This window comes from Perca fluviatilis, chromosome 13, assembly GCF_010015445.1.
Source record: "Perca fluviatilis chromosome 13, GENO_Pfluv_1.0, whole genome shotgun sequence".
NCBI classification, from domain to species: Eukaryota; Metazoa; Chordata; class Actinopteri; order Perciformes; family Percidae; genus Perca; species Perca fluviatilis.
Window position 1 is genome coordinate 26,017,814 of NC_053124.1, and position 15,619 is coordinate 26,033,432.

The following is a 15,619-nucleotide window of genomic DNA, read 5'->3' on the forward strand; positions in this document are numbered from 1 at the left end:
GTGTTGCCTTAAAGATGCAGATCAACAGTCCAGAAACTACATCCATGAACAGAGACAAAATAAGACAGAATAAGAGGCACCGCCAAGCACGGCTGCATGTTTAAATCATATTTCTAGGCAGCACTAACACTGATTTATGCAGCCTTATGTAAGTAATAAACTAATAATATAAAAAAAAACGGAAATACAAAAATGTGGTGTTACATTTTGGCGCAGCTTTGTTGATGGGGGAGGTCTAGTGTCGAAATGTAATGATGGGCTAATCCCCTCGCATGCGTAATGAGAGCTCGTGCGTGCCAAGATCAAGGCTCAAAACCAAACCGCCATCTGCCCGACACACAGTTTGCTCTGACGAACCCGGCGACGCATCGATCTTTGTCACATTATGATGGTTTCATGTGCAGCACACGTCCGGGTGCAATTTTGAGCGTTTTGAGATCGATTTACACTTTTCCCGGAGCTGCAGAGTTGATTTATCACTCGCTTTTCTCGTGCGTAAAACCTGTTTGGTGCGTCAAGAGTCAATAAATCCGCTGAAAAGTCTAGTTCCCCCCGGATATTTGAGCCTAAACATTAAGATGGAAAACTTTACAACAGCTCCAGAGCTGAACCACACTTTGGGGGTTTGGACGGACTACAGTATCCAGTACAAAGTGATAAGTAGTTTACTGCTTTTCGCGATTTGCGCTTTAGGAATCGTTGGCAACGTTATGGTCATCCTGGTGGTGCTCACTACCAAACACATGAGGACTCCAACCAACTGCTACCTGGTGAGTTTAGCAGTGGCTGATCTGATGGTGCTGACAGCGGCTTGTTTACCGACCATCACGGACAGCATCTTGGGATCCTGGGTGTTTGGCCACTACGGGTGCCTCTTCATCACCTACTTCCAGTATCTCGGGATCAACGCCTCCTCTTGCTCCATAACAGCGTTCACCATAGAGAGATACATCGCCATCTGTCATCCGATTAAAGCCCAGTTTCTGTGCACCCTGTCCAGAGCAAAAAAGATCATTTTGTTCGTTTGGGCTTTTACTTCTCTGTACTGTATGATGTGGTTCTATCTGTCAGACATCAATGAGCTGGTGTATGACAACATCACCATCATCACCTGCGGCTACAGAGTCCCCAGGAAGTATTATTTACCCATTTACTTCTTTGATTTTGGCGTCTTTTTCGTGTTGCCGCTGCTGCTCTCCGCGGTCTTGTACGGACTCATCGCCAGGATCCTTTTCCTCAACCCGCTCCCCTCCGACCCCAAAGACAAGAAGAAGAACGGACACAACAACAACACCAACAATAAGAGAACCAGCTGCAAAAACTCCCGTCACTCCAGCTCCACCGCGACCTCCCGCAGACAGGTGGGTGGCCTGTGAGCCTGGAGAGGATGACAGCCAGGCTGCTGATCTTTAACAAGGGAATGCATTCTGCTGAGGATGGGGCTGAAAATGTTATTTAATCAAGTACTGTATTTAAGTACAAATATATGGTACTTGTACTTTTATTGAGTATTTACATTTTTTGAAGATTGTACACAAAACGTATGATGCAATAAAAAAAAAGATAATTTCAGGATAAATGTAGGCCTATATAAAATACTTAAAATTTGCTCCACTTACACCAATTGCAACAGCAAAATGCTGATGAATGCATCACTAATAATACTTAATACTAAAATAATACTAAAATAATTCAAGAATGTGATATGAACACGCTAAGGGGCATTTTTCAACATCAAGTATTTTTACTTTTGAAAACATACATTTTGCTGATAATACTTGCATACCTTCCAGTGCAGTTCTTTTACTTGTAATAGCGTATTTTTACAGTCTGGAATTGCTATATCAATTTAATACTTCCTCCACCACTGTAAATGATAACAAAGAACTTAACTAACATACATACTAACTTTATAAATTAGGTCTTGAATAAAGATCAGTATGGCAAAACAATTCAATAAAAATGCCACTAAATTGAAGAAAAACAATTGAACTTTTTTTTTTTAATGCAACAACTGGCATTCTCTCTGCATAAGCTTTTTTTCCACCTTAATTAAAAAACCTGTTTTGAGTCATTATAGGATTGAATGGCTTTAGATGAATATCTGTTACATTACACTTCATCACAGATTTTCTACATAAACACAACATCCTATTGTAACCTCTTTAAGTTCCTCTTAGTACTCAGCGTCCAGGAAAAACATTGTTAGAGAGACACATTTTGGCTTTAATCTCTAAGAAAAAACCATTGAAGGGGCGATTAACCCAGATCACAAAACTGAATCAATGGATAATTAAATAAACAAACAAATCAATTAATTAATTAGTAAATTAGTGCTGCAACTCCACTTATTATATATTAATCTGGGAATTGTTTTCTCAATTAATCAATTAACCGCTTAGTTTTTAAATCCAAGTTTACATGTCTTATTTTGTTCGACCAACAGTCCCAAACCCAATTATATTCAGTATATAATCCTAGAATATCACAATAAAATAGCAAATGTTTATATTTGAGAAGCCACAACCAGCAACCTTTTGGCATTTCTTAAAAAAATTATTTGACGACAACTAACTTCACAATTAGTCGATTATGAAAACTGTTGATCAATTGAATTGAGTAATTGACTAATTGACTTATTGTTTCAGCTCTAAAATAAATGAATACAATTTTATATATATATTTGACCTGTAATGGGAGTCTATAGCAGTTAGTTTTGTTTTCATATAGCTACTAAAAGTGCTTTTTGTGAACTGCCTCTTTAAAAACTTTAAAAAAAGAAAAAGATTTCAAAAGGTCAGAACTTCCTTATTCTGAACTAAAAAAAAAGGCTTCTTTATAGATGTCCATGAACTCATATTTATAAAGAGAAATAACTGAATATGTGTACCATATGTGGCTCCATATCTTTTTATTATTTATTATTTATATTTATTTACTTGTTAACAGCTCAACAGTATTGATTTGGCCACTAAAGACTCCTCTGGGAGTTTTATTGCAGCAGCAGTTCTCATATTTCTGCTTGTCACCCACTACAGGTGACCAAGATGCTGGCTGTGGTGGTAATCCTGTTCGCCACGCTCTGGATGCCTTACCGCACTCTGGTGGTGGTCAACTCCTTCCTGGACCCGGCCTACCTGGACAGCTGGTTCCTGCTGTTCTGCAGGATCTGCATCTACCTCAACAGCGCCATCAACCCGGTCATCTACAACGCCATGTCTCAGAAGTTTCGCGCCGCTTTCCGCAAGATCTGCTGCTGTGGGAGGAAAGGCTTGGATAAACCCGCCGCCTACAGCGTGGCCCTCACGTACAGCGCAGTCAAGGATTCCTCGTTGGTGGAGGGCACCGATCACTTCACAACAGAGCTGGAGGAGCTCACCGTCACAGAAGACCTGCTGTCTGATCAAAAAATGATGTTCCCAGACCCTTGTGTGTACGGGAAGGTGAATTTCAGCGACGCCTAAAGTTTGTTTGAGGCCAGACGATTCTGAGGGTCAATCAAGATTTAAAGAGTTTGAAAATGTTGCTTAATGGAATCTGTTAAGTGGGACTATTGTTTCCTGAGTGCCTGCTGACCTTTTCAAAGACAGGCTGCTTTGGCTAGAGATGTAAACACAGATTACAGCTACTGATAGGTAATGACAGTCTTTGAGGCACAAAGCCGAGAATGATCCTGTACATTGTAAAGCAACAAACATTGTCAGATAAGCACTCTCTTATTGTATAGGTGTTATCTTCTCTTGGACCTACCCACATTATACACCGTGTATCAGTCAACAAAACAAAACACTATTGGATCGTTAAAGGGGACATATCATGAAAAACTCACTTTTTAGTGCTTGTACACATACATTTGGGTAAATGGAGTGCCGGCCAACCCACAGGGTTTTGGGCTGCTTAGATCAGAAAACTGCTTTGCTCAGATTCAACAAGCCATTCAGATTTGGCTCTCCTTCCTATGTCACATGCAGGCTCATTAGAATACACTAACGCCCTTCATCTGAGAATCACCACCCACAGCTTGAGAACTACCTTTGCAAAGGTGCGCAGTATTTTTCTCGCAAGCCAATCAGAACAGACTAGGATTTTTTTGTGAGAGGGCTTTAAGAGACAAGCGCTAAAACTGAGCATTTCAGACAGAGGGTGATTAAAGGTCTATTCAGACAATTAGTATGAGAAACAAAATGTGTTTTTTGAACATTAAAGGATGTAAACATGTTCTAGCAAGAACCCATAATACAAGTATGATTGTATAAATGATCATGAAACGTCCCCTTTAAGCTGCACAGGGCAGGGCGGCATACGGGTGGCTCCAAATGGCAGCGAGAGGTTACAGTCTGACATAACGTGAACCCAGAAATCCTGCAAACCACCACAGGCATGCTTACCAACACAGCCGGTCAGTGATGATTTTATCCCAAAGGATACCAAAGAGATCATCACCAAACAGCATCAAGTACGGCTTGGAAGAGTTGAATTCAGTCTTTATGTTCTGAGTCACCATTGACTGTGTGTACATACTAACTTCAGCTTCAGAAAGACTTAGGCTGATGTTTTCCATGCAGGCAGCACCATTAAAGAGTGAGTCACACCTGAGCCCTCACAGACAAAACAGGCTGTATTTTTATCGTGAAGGACTCACATACAACCTTGAGCATGATGTGAAAACCAAGACAGACTGTGTTGAGTGTGTTCTTGAGGCCGGCTTCATTCTTTATAAAGATCTCTTAATGGTTTGTTGAGTTTTTCCACTGCAAAGTGTTCACTGACAGAGAGCAAAAACAAAGTACATAAAGTACTTTGTGTACTGCCAGAATCTATTCAAAACAAAAATGGCACTGTAGGACGGAAGCAGCTAGGTTGTTGTAAACCGACGTACACATATTATAACTCTATGATAAAGAAGACTAAAATTAAGTTAACTGAGATTCAACTGTTCCTAGCAACTGCTATGAGTCACTACTGCAGCAAAATAACCCCTCTTTCCAAACAGAAAATGAAATGAACATAAAACCCTCCGTTGAATAGTTAGACAACTTTCCATAGGTAAAAAAGACTGCAGAGAATCTACACCATAATCCTTTTTATTTATAACGTGTTAATATTTACAACCTGATTTGTTATTGTAGGGAAAGAAACCTGTAACCACACCCACCAGTGATGTCACAGTGTACTGAAACAGCCTGGCGTACACCTGTACATCAGCAGACTTTCACTGCTGTTAAGTTACTTCTTAAATTTGTAAATGAATGAATAAGTGCATTAAAAAATACATTCATTAACTATTTCTAAAGAAGCAAAGTCACAACCCTTTATTGATGACTTTCCTAATAGTCTCCGGGTATAATTGTTAATAAAGTGTTAATATATTTTAATACAGCCTTAGTTTTACAACATAACCACCCTTTATAAAAAACTGCCTTATTAGACAATGGTACCTCCTTCACTATTGAATTATTAGTCGATGATTCACTCATATAGTTTATATTTGTGTGAGCAGCAGTGCCTGTAACCCTCAATGCTTTACACTGTAAAAGACTGTATACTGTATAGTGTTACAGAGATCGAAGGACCCGGGATGAAAACTAAGAAGTTAAAAATGAAGGGTGATATACACAAAGACGGCAATGAAAATGTCTAACTGGAGAGACAACGACATTTGGAAACTTCTGTCGGTAAGGGCCGATGCCGAAATCGTTAGACAAATTCAAGGAACAGCAAGAGACTCGGTTGTTTATGACCAAATTACAAAAAACGGCTCTGTGACGCAGTATAATCCACGCCATGTCCTGTCTGCTGCACGCCCCACCAGGCGACACCTCTCATTTAAACCAAACTGAGTATTTCCAGTAAGTGAGAATGCATCTGACACAAACAATCTCCTGTTGTGTGCTACATGTGTGAAAGGGAAACTCCGAACTATGTCTGGAAACCCTTTCTCACTCCGAACTCCGCATAGGGAGGTTGGTTGGGGTGGTGGACGGGTCAAACAACACAGGACTTTCACCCAGGAGACCGGGGATCGTGTCCCGCGTGTCTCGTTTCCTAAACCCAACCGTCCGTTCTTCTTTTCCTAAACCCAACTGTCCGTACTTCTTTTCCTAAACCCAACCGTCCGTTCTTCTTTTCCTAAACCCAACTGTCTATTCTTCTTTTCCTAAACCCAACCATCCGTTCTTCTTTTCCTAAACCCAACTGTCCGTACTTCTTTTCCTAAACCCAACTGTCCGTACTTCTTTTCCTAAACCCAACCGTCTATTCTTCTTTTCCTAAACCCAACTGTCCGTACTTCTTTTCCTAAACCCAACCGTCTATTCTTCTTTTCCTAAACCCAACTGTCCGTACTTCTTTTCCTAAACCCAACTGTCCGTACTTCTTTTCCTAAACCCAACCGTCTAATCTTCTTTTCCTAAACCCAACTGTCCGTACTTCTTTTCCTAAACCCAACTGTCCGTTCTTCTTTTCCTAAACCCAACTGTCTATTCTTCTTTTCCTAAACCCAACTGTCCGTACTTCTTTTCCTAAACCCAACTGTCCGTACTTCTTTTCCTAAAGCCAACCGTCTAATCTTCTTTTCCTAAACCCAACTGTCCGTACTTCTTTTCCTAAACCCAACAGTCCGTACTTCTTTTCCTAAACCCAACAGTCCGTACTTCTTTTCCTAAACCCAACTGTCCGTTCTTCTTTTCCTAAACCCAACAGTCCGTACTTCTTTTCCTAAACCCAACCGTCCGTTCTTCTTTTCCTAAACCCAACTGTCCGTACTTCTTTTCCTAAACCCAACCGTCCGTTCTTCTTTTCCTAAACCCAACTGTCCGTTCTTCTTTTCCTAAACCCAACTGTCCGTACTTCTTTTCCTAAACCCAACTGTCCGTACTTCTTTTCCAAAACCCAACTGTCCGTACTTCTTTTCCTAAACCCAACTGTCCGTTCTTCTTTTCCTAAACCCAACTGTCCGTACTTCTTTTCCTAAACCCAACTGTCCGTACTTCTTTTCCTAAACCCAACCGTCTATTCTTCTTTTCCTAAACCCAACCATCTATTCTTCTTTTCCTAAACCCAACCGTCTATTCTTCTTTTCCTAAACCCAACTGTCCGTACTTCTTTTCCTAAACCCAACTGTCTATTCTTCTTTTCCTAAACCCAACTGTCCGTACTTCTTTTCCTAAACCCAACTGTCCGTTCTTCTTTTCCTAAACCCAACTGTCCGTACTTCTTTTCCTAAACCCAACTGTCTATTCTTCTTTTCCTAAACCCAACTGTCCGTACTTCTTTTCCTAAACCCAACTGTCTATTCTTCTTTTCCTAAACCCAACCGTACCGTTCTTCCTGCGTGTCATGGAAACGTAAGCCCACCCAGTGACGCCAATAGTTCCGACTAAGTGCGTTTAGATAAAGCACGTTTAGATATGACGCTAAAGGAGACCTGATTTTTCAGACACTGTCTGGAGTTCATATGTGAAAAACAGCATTTGTGTTACATACAAAATATGTTGATATATTTCAGCTGCAGCACTATAAGGCCCATCTAAGCATCAGTGTTCAAGTTGAAGCAAAGTGAAGTGAATGTTTTGGTCTGTGTTTTGTATCATGTGAACTGTGGATTTACAAACCATCGCTTTGCTCGTCTCGCTCTTTAGCTGTTAAAGCCATCAGCGAACGTGGCTGAATGGACGTGTGATTTTTTCTGCCAGATCAGTGACTGTTTATGAATGTCCGAGCACAGTCTGCCACACAGGGGAATATAATTGGGCATCAGCAGCTAAGGAAGATGAAGCTCTCGCGCTGAAACAGTGGTTTCATTTACTAATATATGTGGAAAATGTTGAATGTTTAATGATTGTACCAATACTGTACATGCTTGGAGTATCAGTAGATTCATGCACTTGTGTATGTTGTTCCCTGTGTATTGAAATATATTGTTATTTATAGTAACTATTCTGTTTGTCAAGTAGAAGTTATCTGTATATTGTTATACTATTTCTTTCGTCATTGCCCATTAAAACATAAATATTATTTTGTGATGTACAATTTGGAAGCTGCTGCCTTGGTCTCGCTTTTTAGAATAATGTGATCCTGTGAGTATGTTTGATGGTTATCTAGAAATTGCTAATTTGTACATTTTATCTTTATGTCCCAAATAAAGTTGTTTTCGGAATTAGAGTAGATGGTTTTTACAATTTTTATTTTTATTTTCTCCCTTTGAGTCTACAGAAATGCATACCTGGGGGCGTCAACTTCTCTTTTCCATTAGAAATCAAACTGATTAGACTTATCTGATGAGCAGGTGACCCCTTTTATGGCAGCCTCAGCCACCAGTGTATGAATGCATGTGTGAATGGGCTGAATGGTGCATGTAGTGTGTAAAGCGCTTTGAGTAGTCACTAAGACTAGAAAGCGCTATATATATGCAGTCCATTTACCATTTACTACTTACTTTACTACTTTAGCAGGAATGGGCTTTAGTCAAAGAACAGGAGTAGGAAGATTCAAAATGACAAATCCAAAATTCCTGAAATTAAATGCCTTTCTTGGACATTCAATGGATTCAAAAGACTATTAGCCAACAAGAGCACTCCTTTGAGTGGTTGTTAAGACTAGAAAAGGACTATATAAAAGCAGTTCATTTAGGCTAACATTTACCATTCTGCTTTTTATGTCTGTCTGTTAACTGATAGATGAGTGACTAGGCGATGTGAATCCTAATCACGGTGTTAAATCATAGGCGTGAAGTGATAGGAGTGTGAGTGTTGTGTTGACAGATTGTGTTGCTGCCCCCAAAAGGCCAAAAAGATCAATTGCAGTTTTTGACCATTGCTTACACACTAAAAACGAATGCTTAGACCAAAGCCTCAATACCTAAACTTCTTGTAGCATACCTTAAACACAGTGTAACCATAGCTTAAACACATTGTCAACTTTGCACTTTGTTTGCAATTCTGTAACACACTTATTGCGAAACACTACACACATTTTCTTACATTAGACACTTTGTTCAAAATCTCCTGTTATCATTGGGAAAACACTCTGTTCACTTAAAACACTTGCACAGAAAACAGAACACCAATCGGTCTGAGCCATAGCACCACAAATAGGCCTCAGGTAAGCCATTTTGAGAACTTTGCAAGCATGGAGGCAATGAGAGAGAGAAGTCTGACGTGGAAGAGGACGAGGACCAGTGCAGAGATGTGTATCAGATGACATCAGGGCTACTCTGGTGGACCATGTGATAAATCATGGCCTGTCCATGAGGGAGACTGGGCAAAGAGTCCACCCTAACCTCAGTCGCTACACAGTAGCATCGATAATAAGGACATTCCGACTGGAGAACAGGTATATCTTCAAGTTTCTACTCCACACTCTACCTACTGTATGTGTCACATGATTCTGTATCATATTACAGTATTACTGTACTAACTGTACTATACAAAATGGGTAGTGCTGTGAAGTATATGTAAAGGAATACCATTGTGATGTTACAGTACTGTGTACAGTTTGAAAGTACAGTATGTGAAAAAGAACCTAACCAATGATATCTTGTGGTGGCATTTTCTACAGAATGGTTGGACGACCTCTTCAAGATGGAAGGGAACGGCTCTTCACTCAACAACAAGAGCGTGCCATCATTGAAATGGTGCGAGAAAATAATGCAATCCGACTTTGTGAGTTGCAACAACGCATAATTGCAAGTAGAAATGTATTCAACAATATCAACAGGGTCAGCATTTCCACACTAAGTCGCATCCTCCAGAAACATAACTTCAGAATGAAGCAGCTTTACAGGGTGCCATTTGAGAGAAACGGTGTCAGGGTCAAGGATCTGCACCATGATTATGTGCAGGTATGTGTCACTTCACATACTATATATTGTGATGTGGGAATGAGGGTTTATGCTGCCACCTGCCCTGCCTGTAGCTTGTAAAAATATAGAAATTGTAGTTACTGTACGTATTTGTTTTCAGTAACACTATTCAACATTTTCTGTTACAGAGAGTTCTGGATTTAGATGCCTAAATCTACGTGGATGAGGCAGGCTTCAATCTGGCCAAAACCAGGCGTCGGGGCTGTAACGTAGTTGGACAAAGGGCCGTTGTAAATGTCCCTGGGCAGCGTGGGGAAAATTAGTGTCCAAGGAGTCCTGCATGCCACTATAGGTCCCTACAATACAGGACAGATCATTGCATTTCTAGATGCACTACATGCAGTTGTGCAGGACAGACCAGAGCAGCCCAGGTTTGTTGTCATCTGGGATAATGTTGGTTTCCATTGGGCTGCTCTGGTCCGAGATTTACTTTTATACCTGTAAGGGGGCAGGTATAAAAGTGTGAGATGGTTATGGTTGTAGAGCCAATCTCGGAAAAGAATGAAAAGAATTCCTTGATTGCATTTAGAAAGGGGCTGTAAGGGGACAGCCCCTTTCTAAATGCAATCAAGGAATTCTTTTCAGCGTGGCGGTGGAAAATATATGATCGGCAACCACACGCCTGCATGCCTCTTCTGCAAGCAATGGAAGAGGCATGCGAAGACATTGAGGAGGGATCAATCCAAGGGTGGATTTGGCACACAAGGCAATATTTTCCCCGATGCCTAGCCCGCAAGGACATCGCCTGTGATGTTGATGAGGTCTTGAGGTCCGAACAGAAGGCAGGATCCATAAGCGCCCCACACACACACACACACACTTTTGTTTTGTTGCTAAATTTGATGATTTGTGATTCTATTTTTCTTTATTTCTGTAAGAATGTTTGTTTTATTACTGCAGAAATTCTACTTTTGAGTTTTACAGAAGAGTCTGAGAAAATGACAATAAGAATGACAATATAGACTGCAGTGTTTTATATAAAGCCCATCAGTGCGTTGCTGGTGATATGAAAGAGTAATTCAAATGGTGCTTTTGTGTATGGTTTGGTTGCAAGAATTTCGTTTTTAGGGAGTGTTAAGTTGTGATTGCAGTGTTTCATTTTGGCATAGATGTGAGTTGTTAATCTCCAAGCGCTATGTCTGATTGGCTTGTGTGTAGAGTTTTGACATAATGAGCCAAATTCTGCAAAAAGTGTGTAAGCAATAGGCAAAAACTGTAATAGCCTACATCTTTAAAGAATAACATTTGTAATGGTTATTGATGTATCCACATCACTATACTCATGATTGTGACTATACTGTTTATGATTTGATTAAAGATTTGATTACTTTTAGATTAATTTATTCCACAGAGACAACTAATCATACTCATGTGTTGCTTTGCTGACAGACAGCTCCTTTGACATCTGACTTTGACAGAATGGAAATTCACGGATGTTTAGAATGTAAATGTGTCAAACCACATATCCCATCACATCCATCACTTTGAATTAGACAATAACACTAATTTGCATACAAATGGACACCCTTCCTACATTTACCTTGAGAGAATATGTGAAGAAATAAACACTGCACTTCTCACCAATAAATGTAAATTATGTTACCATATCTACTGAGCATCATCCAATATTAATTCAGCCTCAGAGCAATTTAATCTGCTAATTTACTGCCATCACAGGACTAAATTGCATGAGTGGAATTTCAAAAGGCTCCATACAATTTCTCTGAAGTGTAAATAATGTTTTGATATGAGCCCTCCCCCTACCTGTATACGCAGATGTTGGTCTGCTGTCGGCTCCAGAATCAGAGGTGAGAGGCTATAAACCACCTTAGAAAGAAGACGCACACCGAAGCTAAGCAACGTAGGCTACTAGAGCCCTTTCCGACAGGGAACTGAAGCCGTTATCTATGCTCTGTTCAACGTTACCAGACTCATTTGTCATTTTAACTCTCAGAACACAGGAGTTGCTGGTCTACCGCTGCCTCACTCGGTCATTTTGTTTGTGTTATTGTGGGACTTTGGTGTTTAAGGGTTAGTTTGGATTCACTAAAGACAAACAATAAAAATACTGTCTTTGTCAAAGGAGTCTGGTGGCTTTGAAGGGAGCATGGATAACGGCTTCAGTTCCTCGTCAGAAAGGGCTTTCTGATGGCAAGGTAAAGCGGTGAAAATATTCTAAATAGTGTACACTTATAAATGTATTAATTGTTTTAGGTGGGCCTTTTTTTAAGGTGGCTAAAATACGTTTTGCATACAGTAGCCTACATTGCTTAGCTTCTGTGTCGGTACTCCTGCCTGTTTCTTCAAACTGGGAGCATGCCAACCGCCATCTACTGTAGACTATGGATAAGTACCTCATACAACCCTGCTTCCAAAAATCCAAATTATATCTTTATCCTATCTCTCCCTGATGCCACTTTTTGGGTTTCCTATAGGTTTACTAAACCCAATTTAGCCTAAACTTAACATGAATCAGTTGTAATAACTATTTAGAGCACTAAAGAGACTTTAGTGGCAGGTGAGTACAGAAGCAGAAACACAACAATTATCTATTTAACAATAACAAAATCAAAAAAAACTATAGATTACCACTTGAAATTATGCCCTTGTATGACAGGCTATAATTTGCGGACAGTCTGTAGGATGCAGGCCTCGAATTAGATGAATAGCATTACTGCGCCTCTGGAAGTTAAATAACAGTGCACCCTCACTATAATATTAAGAAGTCTGAATTTAGCTTAATCAAGTGTCAAAACAGACAAGGTGCAAAAGAGGGACTGATGAAGTGACAGTATAGTTGAAAGAGAGAAATACTGTAAGAGCGCGGGGAGGGGGGATGAGCAGAGAGAGAGTAAAAAAATGATATAAGAAACTTTCTGTCTCATTAACTCTGAAATTAAAGTGTTTCAGCACAATAAAAAGAGGGTTGTTCTGTGATAATGGGACTGTAATGTTCATCATGACACCCTGGACAGAGACAGCAACAAAGACAAGGGGTGGCGTAAGTGTAATTACAGCTCTCCTGCAACAAGAGAGCATTATGAATAATTACACGTGGAAGAAAACGTACTGTGTCGAGTGGCTGTTCAAAAAGGGGTTACTTTTCCTAAACTACAGTTTTTCATGTCATACAGATACAGTAATGAAACCAAATGCTGTAAAACCCTCTGCCAAGGATTTATGTGGCTGTATACTTCAAGTATAAGGATGACAATTTTCTGTATTTTTATCATGGTCAACAAATCCCATGAAAGACCCCAAAACAATGATAAGATGATTCAACTAGAAGTATTGTCGGCGTTTCCAAAGCCTGATATACTGCGCTTTTACACTGATATACAACACATCAATGAACCACACTGTGTGACGTGTTCCTTCATTACAATGAATGTGGGCACTGGAGTTTATTTTGAGTCCATCTACATTCACCCTCCTGTTGCTGTAGATTCTCACCACAGCTCCAACTGTCTATTAATCCACAGATAAAAATAGTCCCTAGCAAACCCGGGGACCTATACATGTCTAAAAACAACAGTTCTCAGATTTTTTGGGGAATTTACTTGTCCTTTTAAATAAATAAAAATCACAGTGACGGACTTAGTTTTGGTCTTTTCATGAGCTTTGTTGACAATAAGAAAAATATAAAATATCACCAGCCTTATCCTTTAAAGCTGCTCTAATCAATATTTTTTAATTAACAATGGATCAAAAGATGTCTAATGTGAAAGGGGTCATCTTTTATTTGTAACTTTTGTTTGGTTCTCACCCCTCCAGCTAACAGCTACTGTTTAAAAGAATAGTTTGACATGATTGGGAAGCAATGCGTATTTGTTTACTAGCCAAGAGTTAAATGAGAAGATCAATTTCTTATGTATTATAAATGTGAAGCTACCACCAGAAGCTGGTTAGCTTAGCTTAGCTTAGCATAAAGACTGTCAATAGGGGGAAACCGCTAGCCTGGCTCTGTCCAAAAGTAATACAATTCACCTACCAGCTCCTATAAACCTCACTTACTTACACACCTTAAGTCTTTGTACTACTTACTATAAGCTAAGCGGTGATCATGTGATCGGTGTATCATTGAGGGAATGCAATCATGACAATCATAAATATTATGTTTGGAATTGGTCTGTGTGTGTGTGTGTGTGTGTGTATATGAGATGTTTGTTGGGTGACCATACAGATGTTTTTCATGTTTGTGTTTTTTAATGTTTTAATTGTTGGAGCAGACGATGCAAGGACATTTTCTGGATGAACAGACAATAAAGTTTTATCTTATCTTATTTCTCGAAATCTTGGGAAACTGCAGTTCACACCTTGCATAAGCTGACAGTAGACTATAATGTGTCTGTAATTACTGTAAACAATATATAATTTGAAAACAAGACAACATTGACAATATAAATCTGTCAGTGACCGTTACGCTTTCCATTGTGTCTACCATTCACCGCCTGGTGAATAGACGACTGCACAGGTATGACATCAATAACACCTAATTACTTTCCCTCCATGTACTGATCCCACCGGGGAGGATCTCTATTCATTACCAAAAGAATGTGCAATCAACTCAATAATCATTTACCTACATGATTCTCCTACTGGAAGAATATCTGGGTTTGTTTACTTTAATCGTTTAATCACTTAAAAAGCCCAATTACACCTGCAGAGAAAATCAGTCTTATCACGAGGAGCTAAGCTTTAATCACAAAAAAAAAGTATTTTCAAGGCCACTCAGTTACTCTTTACAGTTAAGATGGCATCATTACATTCTGGTACGGCATTCGATAAAGATATATAAATACTAAAGTATGATTGATGATGAATTAAAGACCAATGCTCATTTCAACAATAATTAAAACACAAATGTGAGCAACAAACTGAGTAAAATGAATACATCTTAATAGCATACTGTATTAATTAGGACAACGTATTTACTCCAACTTGAGTGTGTTAATATGCATACTAGTAAGCCGGTTTTGATCATATGCAGAATATAGCCTATGAAATGAGAAATCTGGTTATTCAGCTTTGTGTACACATGGTTTTTAAATTTGCCAGGTTTTCTCCTCCACAGCCATCATTTCTGTACTCAGCGGCTGAGCATGAACAACAATACAGTTTATCCTCTGCTTCCTACACCATTACTGCGGTTAGAATTTCACTTTCACGTCAGTATGATCACATTGTTTGTCATCATATTCATTGTTTTACTGACAAACTGCTACAACACTTAAATAAAAATTTAAAAAAACACACTGCACACGCTGACAGACACTAATCAGAAATATGGATGAAGAGAAAAGGTATTTACATGCCACATTATGCTGGTTTCTATTAGGGACGCACCGATACAACTGTTTCTCTTCCGATAGTTATTCTGAGATCGCAGCTGATACAGAGTACCGATCTGATATGGTGTTTATATGGTCAAATGTTAGCGGAAAAGGACATGGAATCTTTTGAACAGTTAAAATCATCATATGACCTTTACCTAATTTGCCGTTTTTTACAAGTGAGAAGTTGTCTTTTTGACGTGTTAAGGAAAATAACTATTGAAGATATTAATCCACTGATAAAATGTATCCTCAAAATGTACGATAGTGGGGGATACAGAATTCTTAACAAAGGTTGTTAAAATCATGCAATTAAAAAATAATCAAGATAAACTAATTATTGAGAAAGTAAAAAACAAATGGGAGAATGAACTTCAATGTGATATTTCATCAATGGATTGGGAACAAATGTGTAAAAATATTT

At 39.2% G+C, this 15,619-nt stretch overlaps 1 protein-coding gene across 1 annotated transcript; it reads left to right on the forward strand.

Moving 5' to 3' along the window:
* The first annotated feature begins 420 nt into the window (after positions 1 to 420).
* Positions 421 to 5,995, forward strand: trhrb (thyrotropin-releasing hormone receptor b). Its single transcript, XM_039819367.1, has 2 exons — positions 421 to 1,361; positions 3,039 to 5,995. The coding sequence occupies exons 1-2, from the start codon at positions 579 to 581 to the stop codon at positions 3,462 to 3,464; spliced, it is 1,209 nt and encodes a 402-aa protein (XP_039675301.1). The 5' UTR covers positions 421 to 578; the 3' UTR covers positions 3,465 to 5,995.
* The last annotated feature ends 9,624 nt before the right edge of the window (positions 5,996 to 15,619 follow it).

Bases quoted from the DNA above. Each gene is read 5' to 3' on its own strand.
- trhrb (XM_039819367.1), top strand. From the start codon at position 579: ATGGAAAACTTTACAACAGCTCCAGAGCTGAACCACACTTTGGGGGTT. The intron at 1,362-3,038 runs GTGGGTGGCCTG...CACCCACTACAG, and splicing joins CCGCGACCTCCCGCAGACAG to GTGACCAAGATGCTGGCTGT.